Below are 25,285 nucleotides of genomic sequence, written 5' to 3' on the forward strand. Positions count from 1 at the left end.
AGGTTCAAGTCCCACTGGTTCCAAGATTTTTTCTGTCTTGTTTTTCAATACAGATCGATCAATCGATCTTATTTACTAGGTGTAAGCCACAAATATGTTTAAATAATTGAAATTTTTCCCAGGAAGCATTACATTTATAAAAAAAATATTAAAGTAGGTTTGATAGGGTTGTTTTTTAATCATTACTGATCAACAGTGTAAATGAATTTTAGATAACCTACCTACAACTGAAATATCAGTGTAGTTGTTCATCAGAGGTCCCTTGTTGTTAGAAACCGTACAGTACATTCTTCCAGCATCTGCCGTTGAGACATTGTAGATGATCAAGGTATAATTTTCGTCCACGTCACAACTCCCATCTTCGAATCTTGGACCTGATACTTTACCATCATGCCATGCTACCACGGGGCTTAGATCTTCAGGATCAAGGCCCTTTCTCCAGTAGACTGCCAATGGGACTCCATCGAAGCGACATGTAAGAGTACCTTGTGCACCTCGAACCAGTATCTTTTTGGCTTCGGTGTAAATCAGACCATCTGGAATTACCTGGGATGATTTTAGACCTGCATCAAACAAAATAGAGTATCATATCTGGTCGTTGTGGATCAAATCATTTTTCATGATTTCAGAAAACAAAAAGATCTCAGAGTATGATGGTTCGTTAGGTCTTGCATGCCTATAGTAGGTATCAGTATTTTTCAGAGTGCATGGCAAGCTAACACCGTTACTCTTCAAGTTGTGATATATTCCCCAAAACTCTCCTAAACATTAAAGTGTGTTCATGACTGACTTTGAATGTGATGAGATAGATTCTAAACAAAGACAACACAAAAACAAAATTCACATAAAAGGCCACAATTACAGATTTGATCACTGATTGCACTTTTTGATATATTCCTGAACAAATGGTATAGTTTATTCTAAAATATGCTTATTACTGTGTCTTCAGAACTAAGTCCCCTTGAGGACGTTAGAAATGTCTACTGAAATGCTAAGACACTATCATGATACACTTGGGAGAGACAGATATGTCTGTAATGGTCGGTCACGTGGGCTTTCTAACAATTAATTTTGTTCAGAAGGTTTGCAAGACCGACCTATTCGGCCTCTTAGAAATGTTGGTCACTTTCACTGACGGTATGCCGAAGGATCTCGATCTTATGGGCTGTTGATCTACCGGATGACCGGGTTTACCTCTACTTTCAGAGTTTGCTACTTCAATATATATAGCAGGAGTTGTAGTTTTTCCTTTGGCCATGTCTTCATTTAAACCGAACGAAATATAAAATTAACAATAAATTTGTATAGGTATTAATTTCTAAAAGCCATTTCGTACAAATCTTGACCAATGAAACCTAGCTATCACTTACCAGGTGACCCACAGATTACGATGAATAATCCTACAGCTAGTGCTATTTTAACCGCCATGTTGAGCACTTTGTCAACAAAACAATTAATGATAATAACTTGCGTGGATATTTGCTCATCGGCCTTGTTTTAGGGGGTGGGATGGCGAATTTCACTCCCCTCGTAAATTTCTGCTCTTGAATACATAAACATTTGTTGTAAAGTTCGAAATAAGGGGGGGGGGGGTGCTTTTTTATATTGTTTATTGACATATTGGCAAAATCTGGGCCTCTTAACGATAATTGCAGCATAAAATTCGATTAATTATCAATGATAACAATCTAATATCTTGTAACTAAAATCTAATAATCTCCATTATTAATGCGGTTAGACAAATCTTACTATGGATTATTCCTATCTATGACATTGAATTAAGCGTTAGTTCCTAAGACTGAAGAAAATATGATTAATTAATAGTATCTTTTTGTTTGTTTTAAAGGGTTGTAGTCCAACAACCTACACATCCTCTGCCCACACAGAGATACGCACACTCACTTCAATCTGTTCAAACAACGCCTCTGCGCCTGAATTACATGAAATAGATGCTTGATTTCAGTCTGATGTTTACTTTAATATTTCATATCATACAAATGGATCACTAATACCTGGTGAGGCATGATCGAAGTTCATAGTCTGAGTCAGTGGCGTAGCTACAGGTTGTATGGGAGAAGGGACACAGAGACACTTTGCCCCCCACCCCCCCCCCCCCCCCCCTCGAATGAAAAAAAACGCTCTTTAAGATTATTCTAATATTTGATGACTCAGTAACGCGGGGACATGATCGGTGACTTACGGTATTTTCCCCCTCCATACCATATCAAACATGTCACGAGGAAGATAAGGGTCGATGCAGCAAATTAAAAACTGAACAAAATAAAATAATATGCTTGTAGTGAGTATTACATAGCTAAAACAACATATACCGCTTTTGAATCACGTTATTTTTCCGGTCATACAATTATTAAATTCAATTTTTATACTATTGTTTTATTTTGCTTTTATTTCTATTAATATAGTCAGACGACCCCCTCTCCCCAAAGGAAATGTTCTACTAACGCCTCTCTATTCTATAATCCTGTATGCATGTACAGTATGATTCATCTCTGTTTATCATTCATATTTATTGATTTACAAATAAGTCTAGAGTTCAAAGGTTTTCAACGAACGCAGAAACATTTTGGTCAATGATCTACATGATTGATAAGAGACAAATAGACTAAACGTAACGAACCTAGGAATATGGAAATAATACAAATAAATAGAATACATATTTTACAAAACGGCGATATCAGTTTAGTTTCATATAGAAAAAGGCCTAGACAACATTTGCCTTTTATTTTTTAGCGCCATGTTTAGTTATCGTTTGAAGTTCGAATTTTAGTTATTTGTGTTTTTTCATAACTCGTTCATATTTTACATACAGATGTGTCTCCCGACGGATGAAAATGGAGATTTGGACATACTTATTTAGGCGAGGCGTTAAAAATATATATACCAACTGGTTGCAGCTAGCTGCACTTATGCGTCCGGCCTGCATTTTTATAATTAGCTCAGCCGGCTACCGATGCAGCAAGCAAGCGGCATCCCAAAAGCATGCGACGTCTCCCGCCTACCGAATGGAAGCCGAGCCTCGGAAAAAAGCTAGAAAACATGAGCCCAGCCGGCTGCCATCGGCGGGAGGACAGCGACATGCCCTCAAATATGCACCGGCTGCAGCCTCTCGCATGGAAGCCGAGCCTCGTCTAAATAAGGTCGTCTGGCCGTCGCCGGCCTAATAGAAACAGCTACCCGCCGCCTGCTACACCGCCACACCCAGCCAAACGATACCATTTAATTCGTCAGAGAAAAAGAAACAGCGCCATCTTATGATAATAATAATACAGACATTTATAACGCGCAACATATTCACCCAGAGGGTGCTCAAGGCGCTTACAATGAGTTACATAATATACTTAGATACAATTTTGCTTACATTACATTATACATGGTTATTAAAAAAAGAAGATGATATTAGTTAAAGTTGGCCATTAGATATCATCACTGATGAATAACTCGAAAAAACAGTATAGCCTAGCGGAAATAAACTTTTCAGATTGGACAGCCTTATAAACCTAACAACAACAATTCACTAGAGACAAATTATTTGGTCTCTCGGTTCTAATATGCCTTTATCAATAAAGGGATCAGTCGTACCGTGGAAATCTTCGGGCTCACTTCATTTAGATACACCCTGCATGTAAATGGATTAGATGCCTTGTATTTTATATTTGAAAAAATAGTTTTTGGAACAATCTAAGATTTGCTATTTTAAAATACTGGCTCGCCTATCGTCTATAATATCCAAATCATAGGTTTGTGTTTATTTGTGTTATGCTTCAATGATATTAATCCTATTATATACCTTACTTTAAGAATCTTTCCCAATCCTGCCATCTGAGTAGTCAAAAGTGAAGTCGTGTTTTTAACTATGCCCGCCAAAATGTTATCTTTGTCAAGTCGAGGTGAGGGAGATAATATTATCTTTGTCAAGTCAGGGAAGATATTATCTTTGTCAAGTCAAGGCGAAACAGATAACATTTATATTATATTATAAATCAAGAATGAACATGTACAAAATACAAAAGAAGAAGAAAATGAGAATGAAAATGAAAAGAATAAATGTACATATATTTGAAAACATTATGGTAAAAAAATAAAGTGCAATACAATGCTGGTGTATCGCAGTGTGCATTGTCTGCCTTCAGGGAGTTAATAGTTCTCAGTAAGTTTTGATCTATGTGATGTTATGATTCTTCACTACCATTCTAAAGCTTACAAACTTAGTTGTAATGAAAGTCAAATCTTAAAATTGGGGATTTGGAAAAGAGCGACGTTAAGACAAAAACAATATTAACACATTTTGGCTTTACAATACGCATATAGTATTGTAGGACTATACAAAGTTTGTTTGTGTAGTCCCATATACATATTTCTATGTACGGTGCTTGTTACTTTATAACCAAAGCTTGGCCAAATTTCTTATCATTTTGATGGTTTCAGAACATTGAAGTACAAACCAATATGTATATGTTACATGATCAACCTAAAATATACATTTTGCACCCCCTTAGTTTCAGAACAATTTGCGGCCCCTCAATAAAATATAAATTTCTGCACCCTAAGTTTCAGATCAATTTTGCGCCCCCTCAATAAAATATAAATTTTGCGTCCCTTTAATGAAATATAAATTTTGTGCCCCCTAAATTTCAGATCAATTTTGCGCCCCCTCGATTAGATATACATTTCTGCCCCATAATTTTCAATTCAATTTTGCTCCCCCCCCCCCCCCCCCCCCTCAGTTTCAGATCAATTTTACACCCCTTCGATGAAAGTTCTGTTTTGCGCCCCCTTTTTGGTTGAAGATAGATGTTGCGCCCCCCTAAGTTTAAGATATATTTTGCGCCCCTTCAATCGAATATGAATCAATCGAACCCCTTAGCTTCAGATCATGTTTGCGCCCTCTCAATAAAAGATCAATTTAGCGACCCCCCCCCCCCCCCGAAGTTTCAGATCAATTTTTCGCTATCTCAGTAAAAGGTAAATTTTGCGCCCCCTCAATAAAATATGTATTTTCCGCCAGCTAAGTATTAGATCAATTTTGCAACCCCTCAATTAATCAGCACTGTCATTTTGCTGTTCTTGTTTTTTTGTTATATACTTTCGATTATTTCGCTCTAAATCTGTCACCTTCACTTTAATACGGCGTATAAAATGTGAACGCAACGTAGCCATAGGATGGAAGGCACGTTTGAAAAAGTAAGGGAGAACGAGAGAGAGAGAGAGAGAGAGAGGGGGGGGGGGGAGGGGGTTGATAACCAAAGGCAACCTTTGACCCATGTATTGTTCGTGAAATCCATACAATACTGTTTAATGCGCCCATAGGCCTGCATGGATGTCGCATAGAGTCCCTTCAATATAGTAGGAGACCAGCCTGTAGGTCCCGTGACCAATCTCTGGGAACAAAAGTTTGAAAGTGTTTTTGTGTTCCCTGATGAATACCGAACAATTTTGACTTGGGCTGCCCCCTTGAAAATTCCAGGCATTTTCGTGAGGGGTCAACAAAGGTCACACAGGGATAGAAAATCATATAGTTCCAATCGTGTCAATATGCATATCAAATTACTCGTCTGGTCATGAGGATTCCAAAAAAATGTATAGTTTGCTATACCTCTGACCTTAAATGAGAGCGCTATGGTCAAAAACGTTGAAAGGTCAACACACTTTTGACTGGTGGTCAAATTCCCCAACACATTGAACCTTATTAAATTGCATATCAAATTACTCGTCTGGTCATAAGGATTCCAAAAATCCATAGGTTGTTATACCTCCGAACTTAAATGAGGGCGCTATGGTAAAAAAAGGTCAATGCACTTTAGAAAGTCACCAACACAGTTAACATTGTCCGATTCTAATGATTTTAGGGTCTTATGATATGTTTTCTGACATGGAAAATTCAACTATACAACTTTCAAAAGTAAAAGTGCTTACCTTTACCATGTAAATTCAAAGTGGCTGCCGTTTCGGTGTCAAACATCTAACAACTTCTTATCCATGTGTTTGGGGGAAATTTCAAGGTTATGGAAACCACTTTTGATTTTAAAAGTTGCTTAGTTGAACTTGTTATATCAGAAAACATATTATTAGACACTAAAATCATTAGAATCGGACGATGTTAACTGTGTTAGTGAATTTCTAAAGTGCATTGACCTTTTTTTTTTTTTTTACCATAGTGCCCTCAGCTAAGGTCGGAGGAATAACAACCTATACATTTTTGGAATCCTTATTTGGGTGATTCAAGTAATGCTACGTTTACACTATGTTCCCGGCGGCCACGGCAGCCCAGTTTGCCCCAAAACGTAGTGCGCCGCGGGATTTTAGCAATATTTTTCTCTGTGTTCAAGTTTTGTTAGGTCTTGTCAAGTTTTCTCACGGTCTTTCACGGTATCCGTGACGGGCCGTGCGGGGAAAGGGGCTGCTGAGTCCCGGAGGCTCCAAGGCGCACTACGGTTCGGCCCCGGTCTACCACGGATGCCAGTTCATTCCCTCCCGGCCCGTCACGGGTTGATGGGGGTTTCTCACGTTTCTCACGTTCTGGTCAAGGTCTGACACGTTTTTCACGTTCTGTCAAGGCTTTCTACGGATGAAACGTGGACGCCGGGCTGCGTTGGAGCATGGTTGTGCCCACGGTATAAAAAGAAGGCCTCCCAGGCAATAACGTACAGCGTAGGATGCTGCTGGAGGAAGTCAATGATGAGCTCCGTCTCATCCTCCGTAAAGGTGGTGACGACCCTGGGGGCTGCCCTCTTCCTAGCTGGTGCGTCTTCCTCCGCCTCCTCAGCCTCATGTTCAGGTTCCAGTTCAGGGACCGGGTCAGCAGCAGCAGCATGCTCCTCTTTATTTGGCAGGGGTGAACGGCGAGGATCTTCAGGATGTTCCTCCTCCTCCACTACTGGTAGCGGTGGTGGTGCAGGACGGAGGGCCTTCGAACGTCTTGCTTCTTCGGTGGGCATAGCTTGACCTTCTTTCTTCGTATTGTAGATGCAGTAATGTATCGTCGATTGCTCAGACTCGAATGAAGCACCTGCCGCGCCCGTCTTTTATATACTACTTCCCGACCGCGCCAAGCCCGTAAACCGTCAGATGCCGGGATGCGCCGTGATTAAACGCGACAAAACGGCTACCATACACTCTGGCCTTCCGTGAGAACTGTGGCAAACCTTGGCAAAACATGGCAAAACGGGACAAAATGCGCAGCAACCGTCAAGCAACCGTGACAAAACGTGCACTAAACGTGGCGGAACGTGACAAAAATTGAAAATACCGTAAGATGCCGGGGAATGTGCGGGCCTCCCGTCCCACTACGGACCACCTCCAAGTTTTGTTACGGTCTATTAAGGACTGTCACGTTGTGTTACGTTCACCCTGTTTTACTACGACCTACTAGGTTCTCATCCGCACCGTGACTGCCGTGGTAAATTTGTTGACAGTTTAAAATTCTGACACGGTATCCACGGGAATCACGGCCTGTCACGTTCGCCCATACGGTCCCCCGCGTTGTGTCACGTCAATCCCATTTCGTCGACGGTGGCCAGAAACGGGGTTAGGTTACCGTGGCCGTCGGGAACATAGTGTAAACGTAGCATTATTCAGCCTTTATCCGCACCTGAACAATAGAATCATGGCAAGCCGGACAAAAGCGATCAAACAAGCGTTGAGTAGCCGAGCGCGCGAATAGTAAAAAGCTACTAGTATATGACAACATATGCATATAGTTGTTGAGCTCGCCGTTGACTTGTTTGATACTAATGTTTAAGCGATTCATGTACTTGTATAAGTCGATGGATTTACTAATTTGTTGATAGCCGAAAAAGTAACGTCATGTGATATACCCCCCCCCCCAATTTCTCATCCTCATCCCGTCTGCTCGTAGTATAGTTCTGTACACAAACAACATTAACATAAAAGGCCACAACCACAAAGTTGTTCACTGATTGCACTTTTTCACATTCTTGAACAGTTTGTAAAGTTAATTTAAAGTAGGCCTGTTATAGTGACCGCAGAAGTGTTCTTGGGGACGTTTGAAATGCCTACTGAAAATGCTAAGACACTAACATAATGAATTTGGGAGAAAGTTAAAGGGTTGTTTTTAAGGCAAGGGAAATCAGGTTTGTCATCGAGACGGACGACATACGGGCGCCATATACGCGACCAACAGCACACGGTCTGTAGAACCTCCTGAATATTTGAATTGTCAGAAGGTTCGCAAGACCGACGTTGTTTGCCTTTTGGAAATGTTGGTCACTTTTACTGACGGTATACCGAAGGATCTCGATCTTGTGGGTTGTCGGTCTACCGGGATGACCGGGTTATTGTACTTTCAAAATTTGCTACTTTTATATATAGCAGGAGTTTCAGTTTTTCCTTTGGCCCTGTCTTCATTTAAACCGAACGAATTAGTGAATTAACAATAACGTTGTATAGATTTTAATTTCTAAAAGCCATTTCATACAAATCTTGAACAATGAAACCTAGCTATCACTTACCAGGTGGCACACAGATTACGATGAATAATCCAACAGCCAGTGCTACTTTAACCGCCATGTTGATCAACTTGTCTATAGAGCAATTAATGATAATAAGTCGAGCGGATATTTGCTCATCGGCCTTGCTTTAGGGGTGGGATGGGGAATTTCACTCCCCACGTAAAGTTCTGCCCGCGGATCCATATAAACATTTGTCGAAAAGTTCAAAATAAGGGGGGGGGGGTGGACATATTGCTATTTTTAATTGTTCATTGACATATTGGCAACATTTGGGCCTCTTACGTAACAGCTGCGTCTAAACGATAATTGTAGCATAAAGTCGATTAATTATCAATCGTAACAATCTATTATCTAAAATCTAATAACCTCCATTATTAATGCAAGTAGACACAATCTTACAATAGAATGTACCTATCTATCACATTGAATTAAGCGTCGGTTACTAAGACTGAATAAAATAAGATTAATTTATGGTATATTTTTGTTTGTTTTAAAGGGTTGTGGTCCAATAACTTACATACCTCCCCCCCCCCCTCCTCACACAAAGATACGCACACTCCCTTCAAACTGTTCAAACAACGCCTCAGCGCCTGAATTACATGAAATAGATGCTTGATTTCAGTCAGTCTGATGTTTACTTTAATATTTGATATCATTAAAATGTATCACTAAAACCTCGTGAGGCATGATCAAAGTCTGTATTCTGGGTCAGGGGCGTAGTTACGGGAGGGGGAGGGGATACGCACTTGCCCCCCTCCCACATCGAACGGCAAAAAAAGAGATGAGAGCGAGGGGAGAGATGGAAGGAAAAGTAAAAAGAACGTCAGATAATATAAGGAGATTGATTGCTTGAAGATGCTCTTCGAAGAGTCTGATAGTATATGACTCAGTAACGTTGGGACAACATGATAAATCTTAAATGAAATCTGTTAAAAAACAGGTCCATTAAACTTATCGGGAAATGCTTTGGGATGATCCGATCTGCGTCTTTGATGTAGCGTACAGCAGGGACAAAAAGGAAATGGAGATAGGAGTGAAAGATAGCAGACATACGGGTGAAGAAACTTAAAGAGAGTACGTTTGAATGTCTGTTTACTTTAAAATGTATACATCTTCCCACTCTAAAGGGGCAAGACTAGAGATATATTCAGTTTGATCATCAAGTACAGCGGTTTTAAACCGGAAAGGATTTTGATTACTTATATTATAAACAAAAAATGAATAACATCATCTCCATGAAAACCAAATATAAGAAACCGCAAATTTGTTGGGGCGGATTGACCAGACAGGGAGGGAATTTACCTGTTTCCCCCTGTAGAGTGGAAACATTTTGCATTAAAAAATGAAACGGACACACATACATATTCGTTCTGTCTCTTTTTCCGTGTGTCTTCTATCTCCTTCTTCTTCTTCAAGATAATCTGCCTCCTTCAATACTGAAGATTCTTGCAGATGCCGTATACTCGGCCTGATTGGCGTGTGCAGGTGGACCATTATACCGGGGTTTCCCCCTACTCTTATACGAATAGTGCAAAGGGTTCTTAACGTGCAAGGTTGGGGACTCTCCTGAACACGGGGCCTCCATTTAACGTCCTATCCGAGGGACGGAGTGTTTCCCACTTGACATAACCTGCATCTATGAACAAGGGAAGGGGCACGATAACACACAACGCAGACTTCAGTCATCCGCCTGGGTGAGAGTCGAACCCGGGATTTTTGGTTCGACAGGCAGACGCTTTACCGACTGAGCCAACTCGCCTTTTCTATTTCTTCTCAAGACGCAGATCGGATCACCCATGTCTTACAACGGATTTATTTTATGACTTTTGATGATGTCTCCTCGTGAATAGCAATTTCGAGCAATCTATCTCCTTACATTATTTCACGTTCTCCTTCCTTTTCCTTCATCTCTCCCCTGGCTCTCATCACTCTTTTTTTGCAATTCGATCGGGAAATCATGAGCCCTCCTCCCCCCAGCTACGCCACTGTATCTTGATATGATCGGTGGCTCCATATCAAACATATCAAACATGTCACGAGGAAGACGAGGGTAGATGCTGCAAATTAAAAGTAGGTACAGCGCACCAAAAATAAGTACAACAAACACATGTTATTTGATGATCGCAAATGAAAGCTTAAAAAAAAAAAAAAAAAAAAAAACAGAATTGAAATCGGTCAATGCGTTGTGATTTTATACCATTTTTTTTTAAATCGCAAAATTACCGAAAAACCTGCCAGAAATGGTCAAATTGGCAAAAATGGCAAATTTCGACAAAGTTGACAACTTAATTCATCACTTTCTCGGACACAAAATAAATTAAATTATCAGACACTAAAATATCATCTTTGTGGTAAAAAATACAAAAAAGAAAATTCAGATATCTATTACCGTTTTGAAAACACTGAGAAGCCAACAAAATAAGTCATTTTTGCCTTTTTTGCGAATCTGCAGATATGAAAAAGTTGTGAAAATAACTACTAGTAAGTCCGCCTAATTAATATGCGCATATTTAATGAAATCAAAACCGAACATGATACATTAGTGAAACCTATGTATATCGGACAGGTATGGAAATATATTTTATTTGAAGAAAAAAAATCATGAATATTCATCAAATATGCTAATTAGGTCATTTCAGCAAATTTATATATATATATATATATATATAGGAAAGTCAAACTGTTCAGTTTGTTGGCATTTTTAAAATCGTATAGATCATAATTATTTACACCAAATATTAACATTACATTCCAAGTATTTTTGCAATGCCAATAAAATATGGCGATGGAAATTACTTGGATTACCGTCGCAGCTATTTCCTCATGTGTTTCACAAATTATTCAGAAAAACCGATCAATTGATGAGAATTTGCAGACTTACAGCTACATCACAGTATATTTGTCTTTAAAAAATGTCAGATTTGAGGATTCATGACGATTTTCCGAGAAGCCATTCAACAGGCCATAACATTCCACAAGGACTAAATTGATTCAATGAGTGAAACACATGAGGATATTGCATTTTGTGTACGGGAGTTTTATACATTGAGGGGCATTTTCACCACGTAGTCCAGTAGACGGTACCATAGACCATGCACATGACCTGGAAAAGTTGATAAGTACAAGTTTTTTTTTTGTTGATTCGTGTTTTAGATGGGTATTGAAGTAAATTCAGCTTGGTTGCCAGCTTGGCAACCTTGAGCAACTTTTTGTATAGCCTAATTAGCATAATCACCTAATTATCATATGTGCAATATGTAATAATGTTGCTAATCTCAATCCAGGAGGCCTAAAAACATGGATAATACGACTTTTCAAGGGTTTTCTATGACGAGGAATTCATTTATGACACCAGTTTTTATTTTTAAGTAATGCAATTGTCTTAAAAAACCATAATTAGCATAATGAGCTAATTAGGATATGTTCAAAATATGGACTTCATTTTCATTGTTTATCTATAAACCCTGAAAATGGTGCAATGCAAAATTGTAAATCACTTTTGAAAGACGACAAATTAATTCATTAGAAGATATTCCATGTAGATATAGTATAATTAGCCTAATTAGCCTAATAATCTAATTAGCATATATGTGCAATATGTTACAAGGTTGCTAATCGTAATAAAAAAAAACCTGAAAACATGGATAATATGAATTTTCCAGGGTATTTCATGACGAGGGATTAATTTATGACACTAGTTTTTATTTTGAAATAATGCAATTGATGTAATATGTAATTATTGTACTATATTATAAGCCTAATTTGCATATTTGTAGAACATCAATTATCAACCTAAATCTAGGAAGCCTAAACCAAACCTGCAAACATGACTGTTCTACTGGCCTTCATGGCGAGGCGTTCATCTCTTCGACCAAGGACGATGATGCAGTAAGTAATAATAATAATAATAATAATAATAATAATATGTCTTGTTTACCCAGGGTAGCCTCATCAGTATTCATACTGTTCTCCCTGAGGGCCCTGCAATCATATTATTACCCCGGTCATCGGATTCAGGCTTACCCGCACACAATGTATGCATATTCTCCACTCCCTGGGGAGCATTCCAGCCAGTGCATCATTTTTAAGTGCATTTATCAAATTCATCTAATTTGCGTACATATCTAATTATCAACATTTTAATTTACATTTGTAGAGAGGTTACTTTTAATTAACTTAGTAAAGAAGGCTAAATTACATATCCAGGCGATTTTGAAAGGAAAAACATGCAGCACACACAACTGCAGCTGTCACCGTGAGAGATTATCTTGCTCTGTGTACTGCAAGTGCGAGTCAGGACTGAACTGTTGCAATCCAAACAAGTCAGAAGATGGTGGAGATGACAAAGACTCGCAAGACGAAGAAGAGTTGGAATGAATTCTAGTTTGCAACCAATGTTCCGCTGAGGTAAGACTAAATAGGCGAGGATTGTACCCTTGTAATATTACCTACGCACCTGAGTATGAACACTGTTAAATTGCAAAGTACCCTTATTTTTTGATGCATTGCACCATTTTCAGGCTTTCTACATATACAATGACCGAAGTCCATATATTGTCCATATGCTAATGAGCTCATTAGGCTAATTATGATTTTTAAAACAATTGCATTACTTAAAAATAAAAACTGGTGTCATAAATCAAATCCACGCCATTCAAAACCCTGGAAAGTCAAAATATCCATGTTTTCAGGCTTCCTGAATTAACACTTTGGAGACGACGGGCTTCTACAGAAGCCGAGCGAGTTGTTAAGTCTGTGACGACGGGCTTCTGCAGAAGCCGAGATATATCCCTAATATGTTGACAAAGTTTTCCAGCTTATTATTAGCTATTATGTGCTAAAGTTCTTTGAAGTATTATTTAGATATATTCATTCATCTCATCTATTAAAAAACACAATATAGTTACGTAGAAAAAAATCGAGAAAAAGTGATTTCATTTCAACTTTACTCTAAGTTAGTGTTCGGATCGAAAAAAGGCCCCGAAATACCCGTACAGCTGGAGACGGACGCGTACGCGCGCGTCCATTCTATATTCTTGCCAGGATTGTTGCTTGCCGCTACTCCCAAGTTCCATGCAGTGCACCCTTTCGCATTTCAGATATTCGTATATTACGGGTTGTTTCATCAGTTCGATTTCGACCCTGATTACTTATTTATATTTATCTACCCACCGGTGTGGCATTTTTTTCATCATATACTAATCTAAGCCTTATCGATGTAGGGTATTTACAGGACAATACGCTTTTCATTTTATAAACTTGACCAATTTAGCGAATCATTCATGTATGGACCTCTTTTATGAAAGGCTTATCCCCCACCCTAAGAGGAACAAAAGAATGTAAAGAAGTAACTACTCTGGAAGATTACCGTTTTGAAAGAAGAGGATGAAGGCCTAAACGTAGGTGAATAGGTCAATCTACATGACAATACAAACAACCACTCTAACTTATATACCTTTACGAGGGCATGTAACCATTTTAGAGCAGGTTTGAGTAAAATGTCTTGATCAACCTAAAGCCGGTCTTGGTTTGAGCGGCATATAAAATGTCAAAATGTTATGTTCTGAAAAACGACCCCTTACTCTTCCTCTCTCTCCCCACGGAATATCACTCTTGTCTTGAGCAACTCCGGCGGTATAGCCACGAATATGAGACTTTTCCTGGGCAAAGATGCTACCATTGTTGAAGAAAAAAAATGCAAGGCAATATAAAAGCAAGTTTTCTTGAGTGCAAGATGAAGAAAATAATTGTTATTATCGTTACTATTTTATTACAATAATGTAAGCATCATCATCATCATCATCATTTCATGTATACATGTACATGCCATCTACAGAACTGATCATGGAACGAGGATTATCAAAGTTTTATTGACACGATAGGTTGAACGAGAACACAGATGGAGACGAAGACAAATTATTTGAATTCTCACGTTGTTTGCACTTCTTTCTTTATTGTTTCATAACATATAATGAATTAATATATTTTTCAATATAATTTATTTTCGAATTAATAGACGACTACCAAGACTAGGGCGATATTAGCTCCTTATTAGCCACACCCTTTCAACAAAAAAACAACAACAACGCGATGCAGAAATAAAACACACTGAAGCACAATTCCAAGTTCACGAAATTCCTGAAGTATTCAGAGAGGGAGGGGGAGGGGGGAGACAGAAAGAGAGAAAGACAGATATGAAACATACAGAGATAGATAGATAAATAGATAAAGAGAGAGAGAGAGAGATGATTGTGATGAATTATGATTTTGTTCTAATCTCTGTCACATGAATTAGCTCTTTCCATTACAAACAAAACAAATCAAATATGCGTATACAAATTCAATAAATATTTTATTGATACAGCAACCTCTTATCAAAATAGGGTTCTAAGAGATGTATAGATAGGGAAAAATAAACAAAATTAAGCGGGAGGCAAAAACTAAAACAAAGTGAATATTTCAAATTATGAGAAACGAAGTCGAAAGCATTCAAAGTAAATATTATTTTCGTTCTCGAGAATAAAACAATGTATACATGTAATGATGATGATGATAAAAACACTGTTTATCTCAAAATTCATTTCCCAAATAGAGGGGAAAGAGGGGAAATGAATGGAGGTATCGACCGATCTGCGCGTGCGGCGGTGCTTACGCAATTTGTATTGTGAGTGTATTGAAAAGGAAAGACGTGATGCTTCAGCAAAATTAGACGGCAATTCCCCTCAAAAATAACAGACCTTATTTTTCGTATTGACAAACAAAACTTATATTTTTAGAAAGAAAAAAGTCTGATCTTTCATTTTTACATTTACTAAAAATCCCGAAAATGACTGTATGAGGCGCAATGAGCAATGAAAGTAGAAAGCACCGCCAAATTTTCCATTACTGGTGATGTAACCGAAATCGCTCCGTCACAGGGTAAACAATCGCCGTGCGCGGACTCGCACTCAAAGGGTTAAGATTAGCAACATTATTAGGCCTACAAATTGCACATATATGCTAATTGGATTGTTATGCTAATTTGGCAAATTATACTATACCCACATGAAATTAATGTGTCGTCTTTCAAAAGTGATTTACAATGATGCATTGCACCATTTTCAGGCTTTATAGATAAACAATGACAATGAAGTCCAAATATTGAACATATACTAATTAGCTCATTATGCTAATTATGCTATTTAAGACTATTGCATTACTTAAAAATAAAAACTGGTGTCATAAATGAATTCCTCGTCATAGAAAACCCTTGAAAAGTCGTATTACCCATGTTTTCAAGCTTCCTGGATTGAGATTAGCAACAGTATTACATATTGCACATATGATAATTTGATGCTATTTAGGCTATAAAAAAAAGTTGCTCAATGTTGTCGAGCTAGCAACCTAGATGAATTTACTTCAATACCCATCTAGAACATGAATCAACAAAAAAACTTGTACTTATCAACATTTCCAGGTCTGAAAAATTTCTACAGGACTAACGCAGACTAGCAGCGCGAGTCAATGGGCGATCAGCGGGCCATGTCACACAATGGATGAAAAGACAATATTCTAATTTTATTCACTGATCGCACTTTTTGAAATTCTTGAACAGTTGGTAAAGTGTAATTTAAAGTAGGCCTGTTACCGTGAGCACAGAACTAAGTGCCCTTGGGACGGTTGAAATGCCTACTAAAACGTTAAGACACATGGTAAATTTAGGAGAGACCGATATGTCTTTAATGGCCGGTCACGTGGGCTTTCTAACAATTCGTCCTTGTTTTCACGAAGTGACGGTAGTGAGGAAAATCGTCACGCAAAGTGAATGCAATTTTTTTTCACTACCGTCACTTCGTGAAAACAGCGACGAATTAATGTGTTCAGAAGGTTTGCAAGACCGACGTTGTTTGCCTCTTGGAAATGTTGATCACTTTCACTGACGGTTTACCGAAGGATCTCGATCTTGTGGGCTGTCGGTCTACTGGGATGACTGGGTTTACCTCCTACTTTCAGAGTTTGCTACTTCAATAATTATGCGGGACTTCACAGCGTAGAGGGCATACCAAGAATTTCAGTTTTTCGGTTGGCCCTGTCTTCCGGACCCATACAACATGCAAACCGAACGAATTATTGAATTAACATAAAGTGGTATAGGTATAATTTCTAAAAACCATTTCATACAAATCTTGAACAATTAAACCTAACTATCACTTACCAGGTGGCCCACAGATTACGATGAATAATCCCACAGCGAGTGCCATTTTAACCGCCATGTTGAGCAATATGTTCACAGAGCAATTAATGATAGTAACTCGCGTGAATATTTGCTCATCAGCCTTGCTTCAGGGGTGGGGTGGGGAATTTCACTCCCCTAGTGAAGTTCTGCCCGCGGATCCATATAAACATTCGTCGGAAAGTTAAAATAAGGGGGTCATACTGCTTTTTAAATTTGTTTACTGACATATCGGCAAATCCGGGCCTCTTTAGTAAGAGGCTGGGTTTAAACGATAATTGAGCATAGCAATCGATTTGCTATCATTCGTAAAAATACAATGTCTAAAATCTAATAATCCCAATATTGATGCCACTAAACACAATCTTACTGAATTAAGCGTAAGTTACTAAGATTGAATGAAATATGATTAATTAATGATATCATTTTGGTCCAATAACCTATACACCTCCCATGCCGACACATACATACACACACCCCCTTCAAACGGTTCAAACAACGCCTCTGCACATGACTATATATACCTGGAATAAATGCTTGAATTCAGTCTGATGTTTACTTTAATATTTGATATCATAAAAATATATCACTGATACCACGTGAGGCATGATCAAAGTCCGTAATCTGAGCCAATGACGTAGCTATGGGAGAAGGGACACAGTGACAATTTATCCCCCCACCCCTCAAAGGGCAAAAAGACGCTCTTTAAAGATAATTACATTATCTGACTCAGTACCGTTGGGACAACATGATAAATCTTAAATAAAATCTGTTGTAAGAAGTCCATTAAACGATTATCAAAAAATGCTTGGGATGATCCGATCTGCGTCCTTGATGTAGCGTACAGCAGGGAACAAAAGGAAATGGAGATGGGGTGAAAGCTGGAAAGAGACTGAATCAGAGTATGTATGTGTGTAGGGTTACTTTAAAATGTAAAATCTTCCCACTCTAAAAGGGCAAGGGATAATTTCCCCGGCTTAGTCAATCTTCCCCCTCACAGTTTAGCGTTTTTTAACAGGGCGCCGCAAAATTATTTTAGGTACTTATATTTAAATAATGTTTTAGAATAACGTCATCTCCATGAAAACCGAGTATCAGAAACTACAAGGTACAAAATTATTTATGACTTTGGGGTATTTTGATGAGGAAATATCATTTCAGAAATAGTAAAAGTGTATTATCCCTCGCTCTCAAAATTTATAAACAGGATAGTTTTAGACAGTGAGGTCCATGCATATCCCCATGTGATGACGACATGACGATATTCGGGCACCTCGTCGCCCGAATATTGTTATGATTGTAGCAGCACATTCAGTACATAACATACTGTATATAGGCCTAGATGAGTAATAACTTCCAATTGTATATACCCATTCATGTTTCTGAGATCGTTAGTAACTAAACGTATAATCTTTTGTTATGCATTTGTAATAATTTTTTACGATATGTAAACATGAAAAGGGTTATGTTTATCATACATTTTATTTATGTTAAAAGTAATTTAATTTCAATATCTCGTCATATTGTGTTGATTCATATATATTATTATTCTGTTAATATTTGTGGTGCATTGAATGAACAATACTACATTTCTCTTATTGAAGCTACATTTACATTTCGCTAGTTCGCAATATTTGAGATCCGGATATGGAGGTAGGAGGCCCTCACGGCCCTAACGCGAAAATGTGCCAGTATATGTTTACGTATATACTGTATACGAGGGATGTAAAACACATCCTATTTGATGAATGGTGGATTTGGGTGACGCGAAACTCCATAAAAGATGCCGTGACTATACAAAAAAACGCTGATCTAGCATATATACTAAAGACTAGTGAACCCCTCTCTCATGACTGAGCCCAGGCTACACCATTGTCCTGAGTCTGCATAATTTTATGACAATATGGCATCGGCAAGCATGACTTTGAACTGTGGTTGGCGTTTCCAAACTATTTCTTTCCAGTTTAAATATTTAACGATCTAATGTATTCACGGTCTTTGCAAAATTGGATAAAAGGGGTATTACCTGGCTGGGTGATTTGTTTCCCCTATTCTTTGCTGTGTAAATTTCATCACAAAAAAGACAAATTGTTTGATGCGTATGAATTTGTGTTTGTTTAATGGAGCAGCCCCTGTCATTGGCGGATCCAGAATATTAATGTGGGGGGGGGGGGGCATAAAATATGGATTCATACTAACCACGTATATGATTTTCAATATAACGTCAGCCCCTTTAAAATCTTGTTTGACAAGTATTATAGTTCATACTATTATTAGTGAGATAAGCACAAATTTGAAATCTCGTTAAAGATTATGACTGATGTGACAGAAGTAAGATTCGAAGAGGAAAGGAGTGTTCGACGAGAAGGCTGCTGCCCTCTGAGAGTCATGCTTTTTAATTACCACCCGAGCCATTCTGCAATTATTAGACAGCGATGTCGCCCACGTAAAGATTTTGGATTTAAGTCAATTAATTTTCATGATGGGACTGTATTGTAAATATAATACATTTGTACAATTAATATTTGTGCGTGAAAAATTTTCCCGGTCGCCAAGACATATACCAACAGGAGAAATTGAATCAACTAAAATAGATTTTCGACCTTGATATTGAACCGTGACATCAGAAAGATTATTTAACTAAGTCCACAAATCAGATTCAGGTAATGCACAGCCTTATGAAGATGTTCCATTATAATAGACTATAGAGTATGTGAATGCAATGAAACTTTGCTTTTTTTTCTCGATTGCATCCACATTAAGAAATGTTTAATCTTTCGTATATTAGCACTTATATATATATATATATATATATCCCCCCCTCCCCTCTCTCTCTCTCTCTCTCTCTTTCTTTCCCGTTCGCCAAGACATATACCAACAGGAGAAATTGAATCAACTAAAATAGATTTTCGACCTTGATATTGAACCGTGACATCAGAAAGATTATTTTACTAAAATTTCTCTCAAAATAAGATGATTGTTATCATTGTTTCGGCAAGAATATGCAGGGTTGGAAATAAAGATTGGGATAAACTACAATTTTCCAACAATATTCAGATGAAAGCACATCACACTTTTAACCGTCCGTCAACTTTTCATAATCCGTCCGTCAACTATTCATAATCCAGATACAATAACACTCAGGGAATTGACTTTGCCATACGTTAGAGACTGAGACATATTGGAAATTAGAAAGTTAAATTATTAATGGTATCATACTTTTAGCTACAAAAGGTGGAAATTCACTTCCAAACATTTAAAAATCTGCAATATATAATATGTGTGTATATATTTTCTTTTTTCTAACGTAAATGTTACATTCTAAGCCTGTTGGTAATATATTCAAGCTCATTGTCAGCTTCGATCCATGAATAATATTGTGAAAAATGCATTTGTTTTCGATATTATTTAGTTATAATGCTTTAATAATACATACCCTCATCAAACAAAATAAAATGAAATAATTATGATGAAATTAGGCATCCAGAGAAATTGGATTTGATAGCGAGTTTAGATAATGGGTCATTGATGAAGATTATGATGAAGTACATGCAGGGCCCTGTAACACTATTTACATACCTATAAACGACGACAAATATTGACAAACCTCTCAATTCTTAAGTTCCATAAAGCTATAGCATTTTGAAAATTGTGATGAATGTATCATTGATTATTCTTATTATGTATTCTGCATAAAATAATATGATATCTTTAGCACATAAAAGAAAGCTTTATGACAGAGCCCATACTTCGATGTGATTACACTGTAAAAATATATGGAATACACAACTATTACAATAAAACATTATTAGATTGATGCAGTAAAAGTGGAAACGAGCCTATGACTTGTGATCATTATCGCAACTGAACTAAATCGTAAACAATAATTACTTTATAGATACATGTATATTTTATCATATTTACCCTCTATCGCACAAAACCCTTAACAACTGATTTTTTGTTTAGAAGTCTGTAATGGGCTCGCTAAAACACATAACAGAAATTCATGTACTGTATTTTAAGTTTCGCAGGATGATGTTCACAAAGAAGAAGAAAACCGATAACATATAAACTAAAATGAAAAATAAAGCGACATAATGTACAATATATTACTAGATGCTACAGCTACACAGGATATAACAAACATATGCAATTCATCATTACTGATAAACATAATAACGAATTGATGAAGATTGTGATGAGAAAGAGGACCTGGTGACACAGATAGCATGCATAGCGACAACAAATATTTACAGACCTCTTTCTTTTTTAAAAGTTAATTTCACAAACCTAAACATTTTGCAAAGTATGATGAATGTAGCATTGGTTACTATCATTATTTGTTCTGCATACAATAATATTTATGGTATCTTTATGAATGAAAGAAAGTCTTGCGACAGAGCCCTTACTTCAGTGTAATTACATTGTAAAACAAATATAGAACACCAAAATATTACAATATTACAGTAAAAGTCGAAACAAGTCTATGACTTGTGATCATTATCGTACCTGAACTAATTCCTAACCAATAATTCCTTCTTAGATAATTGTATATTTCATCATATTGGCGCTCCCATTGCACAAAGCGTTTTGATAACTATTACATGTACAGCAGTCTATCATGGGTTCGCTAAAAATCACGTAACATAAATTTGTGTATTGTATGTAAAATTTCACAGACTGATGATCATTGATAAAGAGAACATCGCAATCAAATAAACTACAAAGGAAAATAAAGAGACACATGTACAATAGATTACTAGATGCTACAGCTACACAGAGAGGGAACAAATTACTGATAAACATAAAGGGTGGTATTCTCGAAAGCGGACTATCTTAAGTCCATGGACTAAACCTGGTTTAAACCATGGACTATCTCTTTTGCTATTCTCGAAGGTGGACTAAAGTTAAGCCTGGCCTAACTAATCCACGGACTAAGTTAGGCCAGGTTTAACTTAGGCCTGCTTTCGAGAATACCACCCAATAATGTTATTACCATTCACTTTTTTAACTCATGCAAGTGTACATGGCCCTTGGAAAATGTAAGTCATGTTGCTATTGATATTTAAACTTACATTATTTGTTAAGTGTCTATATATATCTCTCTCTCTTTCTGTCTTTCAAATCAGGGGAAATGCCTCCTGAATTATAGTGGGCACATAGCATCCCTAAATAAAAATGAACTTACACATGTACATAATATATACATACAATGTTATAATGTTTTTCTAGCATTTTGTTTGAAACTTAACATATTACACTCAGGTTATCTTATGCAGTATATAGTCGATGGTATAGAGAGGAAGAGGTCTTACACATTTTTACCCAAATTTCATAACATGCACTATAGCCTCTAAATTACCAGTCACGTATTTTATACCAGCTGAAGATCAAATGAACAAAGAGTCTACAAAAAACCTGAGAAGAGACCTCTGACATGTCAAAACTTATGATTGTCTTACGACATATTCCACATTGCTCTCCCCTTCTACCAATTATCATACATCGTAAAGAACGGAAACTTACTATTAAATGGGCATTCTTCCCTTTATTTTTTTTTGGGGGGGGGGGGGAGAGGGGGCACTAGAGGGGAGGGTGTAAAATAGTAGAATGTCAACAACAACAAATTAAATTGCCGATAATACGCTCAATCCAAAGACTAAATTGACGACTTTGTTTCGATGCGAAGATAAACTTGGTTGGATTCCTATCGACAAAAGTCTGCTCTATTCATGCTAACAACCCTGCAACCGATCGTTGCTCTATGATCATAATCTCACGCGCGAAATCTAGAAAACCATGCTGTACGAGCAGATCATTTAGATCCCTGTGATCAAGAAGCATTTTCGTCGCAGTAACGTCTCTTAACACGGAGCCACCGGGGACTTTTGTCATGTCTGTTTTGACAGGTTGTCTGGCACGGGATTTCCGACAAGTCTCCATTTCATTTGTCCATTTTGCCACCCAGTCAAAGATCTTCTTGGAGATCGCATCTGAGGGTGTAATCGTAGACCAGCGGTCTGTTCCACTCAGTTTTAGTATATTCCCAAGGCATTCCAGTTGATCTTGATGTAATCCCCGAACCATGTCTTCAATGAATGCAAGACTTGTCCCCTCTTCCATGTATTTGCCTGCCACATACGAATAAAGGCCATAATCGAGCATATGTAATTCGTATAGATATTCATACAAATATAGGAAACCGACATGTACGTATTCAATTCACTAACAACATATTTAGTTGTAATTCTTTCATCTTGATTGTTTGTTCTCTGTTTTGAGAATTCACTTTGATTTAAATTTCGCTGCACCAAAAACATTATATTATTATTACTATCATTATTGTAAGTATTGTCATCATCATTTGATTTTTGATCTACTTTTTTAGACCTTGCTACCGGCAAGATAAATATATGATAATGCATTCTCCACTTTGCTGACAAAGGCTGTAGCTGAAGGTAAATAACTTTAAAAGACCCGTCCTCCGCCCCCACCTTTTCGTGAGCACTTTTTGAGAAATGTGCTCGCTTTAACCTCCACCTTCCCCATCACAGATTCCTGGATCGAAAATTGATATTTAATACCGAATTGGACGTACATAGATTTAAATTCTTAGAGGGTAGTAACTTTCTTTGTTTTCTAATTTCTTTTATCGTATCTCTTCAGCTTTAGTATATATTAAATAGCATATGGACTAACCTGCAGCTACTTCATCTGCGAGACCAGGCATCTGGGTCCTCCGCAGTTCATAAGCTAAAGCCGCACGATAGTTGAAAACCGACGGACGTGGCTTCTCTTTCCATATCTTTAACAGCGCAAATGCTGTTAATGGGTGTGAGGCATCAAGACGGTCAGCTATGTCTTGATCAGTCAGCTGTAGCACATTCTGAAGTGGATCAGGGATCCCTGGGCCTGGAAGCATGCCAGAAGTAACTTCTAAATGAAAAAAGTCAACAAGATCAACTTCTAACGTCGTCATTAAACGTGATTTCGAGTGCATTTGTCTGAATGAAATCAGTGACACAATTACGGATTCGACTATCCAAAGTTTTTTGTGTGTGTGATACAGGTTGGATTATTCGTTAAAAACCTTAAATGCCTCTAAATATGGGCTTGATTGATGAATTGATGTAAATTGACAAGAAAACCGTATCACGGATCAGAACAAAATGATGTCGGATTGGATCATGAATGCATCAAACTATATTCCATACCAACTTTATGCTTTAGCAGATTCTTACCTTGATCAGCATGTTCCTCTAGGTTTTTATTTATTGCTTCCGAGATAGAACACAACTCCCCATAGCTCATGTCGTACTCTTGAAAATCAAAAAAGTTAATTTGAAAAGGATTTAATTTATCTTAAACGATATCAAAGGAAATATTTGCGACAAACTAGTTAATTTCAACTGTAACAGCAACTAATGTTATAATATGGATATGAACTCTTGCTAGCCAACAGGTGGACAATTGCTTGATTGCTCGGTAGGTGGCTTGTATGTTCCAGAACTAGTTTTGTATGTAATTGGGTGTTCCATGATCAAGCCTCAGCTTCTAGAGGCAGCCTAACCATTTATTTTGTATTCCTATTTGTATTGTATGGTTTGTATATTGTATTGGATTTTTTGTTAATGGTGGAATAACATGGACTTGAAATTGAACTTGAAATTGGCGATCAAGGATTTTCATATATTTCTATCTCTGGTTCCACTACGATCAATCAATATTCCTTGAATTATGTTACTACAAAATTAACATTATTATTGTCTCTTTTTTGCTGGGGGATCATTTGGTACTGTAAAATGAGAATAGACATTTAAGATTCGTTATCAATATACTCTTACCAAATATTTCTGTAATAGCGACATTTGGATAGTGAAGGTTCGCTATTTTACGGCAGAAAACAGATCGTGTATAGTCCTCTCCACTCATAGGTAGGGGCGAACCTTTAATGGATTCGAAGAGTTCAATGAGTAACTTGATGGTCCCGATCTCAAGGTGTGAAGGATGGAAGGCGGGTCGATATGATGCCAGTTTGGTGGCATTAATATCTAGCACTTTGGTGACAGGAAAAAGATCATGGATAAGCAGATGAAAAGCCAGATCAACTAACTCAGCTTTGTAGATGTATGGTCCTCTTAAAGTTGGCAGCAAACCTGGGGAATATAAAAGGACAAGCCTTATAACGTATGTTCCAAACCATTTTTATTTGAATATTTTTTTACTTTATCAGTATGTTTCAAATTGATGATTTATTTCTAGGTCAAGTCGTAATTGGAATGTTTTTTTTCTTCATTTAGTGGTGACTTGACCTCATATAAATTGACATAGTCCTTAAAAGTGGCGAGGTATATACAAAATCGATTTGTCTCAATTTATGTGTCTAGAGAATGTGACATAATTTTACCAGTCCACCTTTCATTCTTGAGTTACGAAAAACAACACTCCCAAAACATCAAATATACAAGGAGTATGAATAATTCAGTTGTAAACTGTAAATATTTATAGATTGTCTATTTGTAAGAAAATACATGAGATTATGCACTTTGAGAAGGTACCTCGGAGATTGGTTGATTCCAAGACT

At 37.4% G+C, this 25,285-nt stretch overlaps 1 protein-coding gene across 1 annotated transcript; it reads right to left on the minus strand.

Annotated features, from left to right (window-relative positions):
* Window positions 1-22,287: 22,287 nt before the first annotated feature.
* On the minus strand, window positions 22,288-23,624 carry LOC115928463. The gene is made up of 2 exons (XM_030995674.1): window positions 23,401-23,624; window positions 22,288-22,832 (listed from the first exon to the last, which is right to left on the minus strand). Exons 1-2 carry the CDS (start codon window positions 23,621-23,623, stop codon window positions 22,432-22,434), a joined length of 624 nt encoding a protein of 207 aa, XP_030851534.1. The 5' UTR covers window position 23,624; the 3' UTR covers window positions 22,288-22,431.
* Window positions 23,625-25,285: the final 1,661 nt, after the last annotated feature.

The sequence above is a fragment of the Strongylocentrotus purpuratus genome, unplaced genomic scaffold, assembly GCF_000002235.5.
Source record: "Strongylocentrotus purpuratus isolate Spur 01 unplaced genomic scaffold, Spur_5.0 spur5_scaffold_3, whole genome shotgun sequence".
NCBI lineage: Eukaryota > Metazoa > Echinodermata > Echinoidea > Camarodonta > Strongylocentrotidae > Strongylocentrotus > Strongylocentrotus purpuratus.